Source organism: Limulus polyphemus, unplaced genomic scaffold, assembly GCF_000517525.1.
Source record: "Limulus polyphemus unplaced genomic scaffold, Limulus_polyphemus-2.1.2 Scaffold269, whole genome shotgun sequence".
Classification (NCBI taxonomy): domain Eukaryota; kingdom Metazoa; phylum Arthropoda; class Merostomata; order Xiphosura; family Limulidae; genus Limulus; species Limulus polyphemus.
In genome coordinates this window covers 325,029-331,825 of record NW_013665879.1, presented here as the reverse complement: position 1 = coordinate 331,825, position 6,797 = coordinate 325,029, and the positions used below count along the sequence as shown (strand labels likewise).

Here is a 6,797-nt window from a genome sequence, read left to right as displayed (position 1 = left end):
GCCGCGAACTATGAACCGCTACATTTACAGCCCGAGTACGTTAACCATCAAATAACCCCAGACCACACTTTAAATAACAAATGTTGTGAAGCTTGTAATACAAAAGTATTACCTTATAGAAGTTATTAAGCACAACCAGTTTCAGTGATTGTTTCTTGTTATATGTTTTTCTACGCTGGACAGTATTAGATTCAATTATAAGGGGTAGAATAACTTGGAAGCAACCAATTATCACATTGCTGTCATCTGATGTAGAATGTTCCAGTTATTGTAAATTTAACTTTAATGTTTTACTGATATCTAAATTACAAAAACGTTACTTTATAACAGTGAAATTAGTTACAAATTATAACCCAAAAAATCTGTGTATATCTTAATGACTACAACGTATTTACAGAATCGCATAGGTTTTGTTAAAACAGTTAAAAATATTAATATTCATTCAAAACACACACGTGTTATGCAATATTTTCAAACAACTATTTGTAGAAAAACACTTCAGTAAAGTTGCTGCTATAGCAACAGTATTTTGATAATACAAAAGACGAGAAAACGTTTAAGTGGGTTTGTAATTGCAAAATATTGTTCAAAAGAAGGAATAGCATAAAGAAAAGCAATTATAAGCATATAACTCAGGACCATGCCACATATATCATACTAGGACTAACACAGAGATTACAGTCAAAAATATTTGAAAGTAGTTTCTGACGCTGCTAGTATATTAAATATCTATTGATGCTTTAGAATAGCAGAAGTATATTTTTACCGAAATGCTCCATACTATATGTTATCTGTGCTGTTCCCACCGCGAATATCGAAACCTGATTTTTAATGTTATAAGCTCTCAAGCTTACCGCTAAGTCACCAGGGGGGGGGGGGGCACATAAACGAAATAACGTCAGCAAGTAACAATAATAATAATAAAAAATTAGAATGTTGCATCCTCATATGCAATATTACTACTGGAATATTTTTAGATTCGAAAGTTAATCGCAGACATTGTATTACTTTGGGCCTGTGGGGAAAATATATTAGAAGGCAACAATTGTTCATAAAAATCTTTCCCCCATTTTTTTTTTTTTTGATGCATTTGAATCCACGTAAACCTTTATCCCAGAAAAAAAATCAATTTACTTTTCTGAAAATATTAGGATGTGAAAGAAAAAGAATGAAGACTAGGATCAAACTGAAATATTTAAGTCCTAAGTTATCTTTGGAAGCCTATATGAATAAATGTCGACTTATGTTAATATACAAGATAAATTAAGTTTTGAATTAAACGACAAATCGAAGTATTTCACAACTTTCAAATTTTGCAGGGAGTGTCAACAAAAGTTTAATTTTATGTGCCAAATAATTAGATCTTTGATGACAGAAATGTGTTAAAAATATTTCGTCAAGTAAACACTGATGAAATGTAGTTCTAAACTTAAATGTTTTAGTTATTCAATACTGGAAGCTTCCTTTATTTTAAAACAGTGAAGTTCTACCTTCCTTCAATAGATGCACAAATTTCACATAATAACTTCTGAAATTTTAATGTTTCAAAGTTCCAGTAATTAGTAGTAGATAATAAAAGTATTTTTTTAGTTCAAATTCTAAACTACGATCTTCACTTACAATTTTAAATCACAACTTTTGGTTATAACAGCTGCAACATATGCGGGTTTCATAATAGTTTATTTTTAGTATCACAGTTATATTCCTTAAAGTAAAAAAAAAACATGTTTCCAAACAACACGAATTTTCATGGTAAAAAATCAAGCTCTGACCATTTATCGAACATTGTCTTAAAAATAAACTATGTTGTTATCCAAGTTTATATACCTTTCTTCACCACTAAAAATAACACTCAATACATTTATTTTTCTTACTCCAATTTTTATACTTTAACTAAAAGGTTAAATTGGCTAATACTTGAATTCAAATTGAGAAAATTCACTTGTTTACTTTTTGAACTTTTTAACAACTGTTTAATATTTCTGTTATCTTTAATGTAACTTTTTAGTAATCATTTTCTTTTAGAGATCACATCAATGGTTTTCTGTCATATATATCACAATACAACAGTTGGTTTTTGAGAAACTTTGTTTACCTCTACTAATTATAATTATTAAGATATCATTTAATAAACTTTTTTATACCATGTTTCTTCGTATTTTTGTTCTATCAAAACTCTGCTACTTGTAAAACCTTGAACCGAATACATTTCCAATAGTATAGTTCTAATTAATATCGACTTGAAATAAAATTGAAATTTAGAAATCTTTAATTAATAAACATACTTTGAGAAAAAGCAAGGTTACCCAACTGATAATTCATCAAGTTTTAGTTTTATTGTATAGTCAGTTTGTTATAGAATTGGCTTTATTAATTTCATAAATTCTTCTAAGTTATGATAAATAATATAGTTAACTTAGGTTTAATTAGATGTTTTTGATAATTGGGTTGAATCTTTATATTGCAAAGTCAAAATATCACATCAGCCAAAATAATGATCAATTTGTAATGGAAATGGTGAATTTGTTTTGTAGGTTGTTGTTTGTTATTAAGCACAAAGCTACACAAAGGGCTATCTGTGCTCTGCCCACCACAGGTATAGAAACCCGGTTTCTAGCGTTGTAAGTCCGCAGACATACCGCTGTGCCACTGGGGGGGGGGGGCATGTTTTGTAGGATATTTGATGGTGTATTCAATATAAAAGAACAAGTATTCAAGTTTATTATTCAAAAGCTGTATACGACCAGCAACATTAATTTAGATTTTGTAGCAGCTTTCTGAGAAATGTCATTATTTTTTGTATGTACACTTCAATAAAATAATCTACCATTGTTGATAGCTTTCATTAATTTTTTTAACATTCCCTATTTAGAACAATGAAATACTCATTATTATCTCAAGAATTATACTGGCAAATATTTTGTCTATCAATGATACTACAATTTGTAACAATTTTCAGTCATAAACAGCTCGTGGAAAAGTAAAGATATAGTGATATATAATGAAGTACATAAAATTTTGTACCATTTGCTACTTCAAGTATTAGTTGTAATGCCACCTTCAATATTAAAAGTTACAACAACTTGAAATCAATATTTCCTTTTTTTTTTGTTTACAACAAGAGCAACAACTACAACAAACCGCAGAAATTATCAGAGGTACTAACCTACCTTACAAATATTTGTATATATATTTTTTTGAAACATCATTTACAATTTGAATACAAAATCATTGATGATGCACACTTCTAAATAAAAGGTACTGGAATACAAAGAAATTAATAAAGAGTTTGATAAAATATACTCCAATACTCCATAGCACTTTCGATTATTTTACAATTGTTATGACCTTGAAAATAACACATATTTTTAAAGGATGAAATACAGCTAAAAACCATACATGACTTTATAATATCTATCACTTATGGTTTTGTAATGTGTGCAAAACCTAAACATTTGGAAAGATCAGAAAAGACTATTTTGAAATATAACAAGCTGATAAAGATTATGAGCAAAAAATAAAATTATAAAAATGTATACATCATTTTAGTATAGTATGCAAGTTGATTATACAATATGACACTAAAATTATGATTGAGACTGTAGATAATTGAAAAGTTGCATGCCATAATTATAACAAGAATCACTAAGAAATTTCTCAATTGATATATGCTACTACAATTATGATTGAGACTCTTAACATGCCTCAAAAAATATGAAAGAAAGTGAGTTTGTTTGCTCCATGCTTGTAAAATATGCAGCCAAGCACAAGCAAGTTTAAATTTCCAAATACCATGAGAACATTTTAAATTAAATTTTTAATTTGCTAAAACTATTGACTTATGAGTAGTTTCAGTCGTTCTCACTTTGGCGTATAGTTTGTTACTCTCACTTTGGTGTATAGTTTGTTACTCTCACTTGGTCGTACAGCTTCAGTCGTTCTCACTTTGTCGTACAGCTTCAGTCGTTCTCACTTGGTCGTACAGCTTCAGTCGTTCTCACTTGGTCGTACAGCTTCAGTCGTTCTCACTTGGTCGTACAGCTTCAGTCGTTCTCACTTGGTCATACAGTTTTAGTCTTTCTCACTTTGTCGTACAGCTTCACTCGTTCTCACTTTGTCATACAGTCTCAGTCTTTCTCACTTTGTCATACAGTTTCTGTTACTCTCACGTTGTCCAGATATTGATACATGCAACAGATTTTCTACACATCTAAAATATGATGGAGCAAATATGTATCATGTTTATCGATGTTAGAGAAATGTGTCAGATAACCAAGTATTTTAAGATCCTTTCTAATATCTATTATATCAAGAACTTCAGAGCAATTTAAACTGCTGATTCATAAACTGAAGTCTCCTATCAATAATAACCAGTTGTACACTACCGTAACATCTTTGGTTAAGATAATAAATGTTATAAAATTGTACAAAATCTATTTTTCAAGCACATACAGAATATCAATTTTTGAATTATTTCTTGGATAGTTTTGTACAAGGCAATTTCTAATTTTTTATTTGCTAAGCTTTGTTAGTACCTTACAGCCCTATTACCAGTTTCTTACAATTTTTCATTAACCAAAGTTTGAGAGATCATATATATATATATTTTTTCTTAGCTATCAAAACAAGCTGTAAAAAGTACAACAAAAATGCTGCATATATTTAAATAATCATCAGAGCACAGACTATAATGTGGGATATGAGATGTGTCCTGTGTTTTGGAAGTGACCGCAGAAGTAGGACCAACATAGTGGTGAGGATGCACTGTTTAAAATTCTTAACCTCTGTTTGCTAGTCTCAAATGTTAAAGAAAGAGGAATAAACAAAAAATAAGAATAATTTAGAAGATCAAAATGTGGGTGCTCGAGCCCACACCTATATCACCTTTCACTGCCTGCAGACAGTTGTGGGAAGATGACTGCTCTCCAAAATAATGTAAAATGAAAAATGTATTTATGATAAATGAAATTAAAAGTATATAAACATTTAAACTAAGAATACAGTAATTAATAATTTTCTTAAGGCCCATAAAACTGCATGCTAAGACAAATCCTTTTTCAAATTTACCTTTCCTGTATACTATTCCTAAACTACATAAATCTCTGATAAAATTTAAATTTCCAGTTCAGTGTGAAAACAATTATTAAACAACTAGCCATTTTATTAAATTACCTAATATTTCATTTGATAGAATATATAAATAGTAATAACAATATACACACTTTTTTAGATAAAAAAAATAATCAACCCATTTTAGAAAACTATATATACCACAATTTTATTGAAAGATTTGATTTCAGTTATGAATTTTTTAACAGAACAATACTGTAACCCTTATGTATGACTTTGAAGAAAGAACTGCTTGTTCGTGTGCCACTGGGAGGTTTGAAGAAAGAACTTTCACCTCCAAAAAAATAAAAGATATATTAAATTTCTGTATTTATAATAATTATATTTGTTTTCAATAATCAGGAATAATGATGACTAACTAATCTATTTATAGCTAATTTATATCTTTATTTTTATGAAAATATGTTTATTGATAATGCCATAAATCTGGAAATTTTCCCCTTAACTTAAAGATATATTGATGATTTAATTAGTTTAAATAATCCTGAGATAAATCATTTTATTAACACTATGTATCTGGTAGAATTAGAAATTGAAAATACTTCACTTTCTAAAGTAGAAACACATTATTTAGATGTAGAAATTAAAATAATTAATCATGATATTAATTTAAATGTTTTTTCCAATATATGGCCTACCCTCTCCTAACAGTAATGCCATAGTCTTCAGTTATAAGTATTATAACTTCACAACTGCTCAGATTCTGTAACATTGTTAATAAATTACAATACTTCATTATTAATGTTGAAATATTGATACAAACATATTTGATGGATTTTATAAAGAAACATTAAATAAAATTAAAATATTTTGTGGTAAATACAAAAATGCATTACATAAATATAACAAAGTAAGAATTCAAAATGTTTTACTTTTACTTCTGATAAATATTTTTAGTTTTTAATATGGTTGTTTAAACACCTTGGCACTATTTTCATATGAATATTTACACCATTATCACACAAAGGGTACATAATGTCTGTAAATTAGTAGTTACAGTAGACTCTATGAATAAACTTAATGGGTGGAGGCTGGGAGTTATACTAGTTTAGATAACTTGGATGGGTTTTTATACTAATATAATTTGTCTCCTGTACTAATAATATTAACTTATTAATAATTTCAGCTTTTACTACTATAATTGGAGCTGGATTACCAATGTCAGGAGATAAGGTTTCCTTACTTACTCCAAATGGTAGAACCTTGTTTATTTTCGTTTTTCTTTCATTTTACATTATTTTGGGGAGAATTCACCTTCTCACAACTGTCTGCAGGCAGTGAAGGCTGATACAGATGTAGAAAATTGTGGGCTCGAGCACCCACATCTTGTTCTCCTAGCTTACTTTTCTTACTTATTTTATGTTTACTTCTTTTTCTTTAACATATGAGACTAGCAAACAGAGGTTAAGAATGGTAAACAGTGCATCCTCACCTATTTCTGCAGTCATCTCAAAAACACAGGGCACATCTCATATCCCACATTATAGCCTGTGCTCTGGTGATCTTTTAAATATATGCAGCATTTTTGTTGTAGTTGTTAAGGCTTGTTTTGATAATTAAAATGTTTTTTTCATCACAGGTTTGGTCTTGATGTTTTTAACAGTCTTTCCTTTTGATGTTAATATTCACTTTATCTGAGGAAATTTTTTAAATATATAATTATATAT

General features: G+C 28.9%; 1 protein-coding gene across 1 annotated transcript in view; it reads right to left on the bottom strand.

Moving 5' to 3' along the window:
• Positions 1 to 2,465: 2,465 nt before the first annotated feature.
• LOC106456896 (putative sodium-coupled neutral amino acid transporter 7) overlaps positions 2,466 to 6,797 on the bottom strand; it is a 47,516-nt gene continuing 43,184 nt past the window's right edge. Inside the window, exon 9 of the mRNA XM_022382683.1 lies at positions 2,466 to 4,210. Within this exon, the coding sequence (XP_022238391.1) occupies positions 4,203 to 4,210 (8 nt within the window). The 3' untranslated portion in view covers positions 2,466 to 4,202. The remainder of the gene's footprint in view (positions 4,211 to 6,797) is intronic.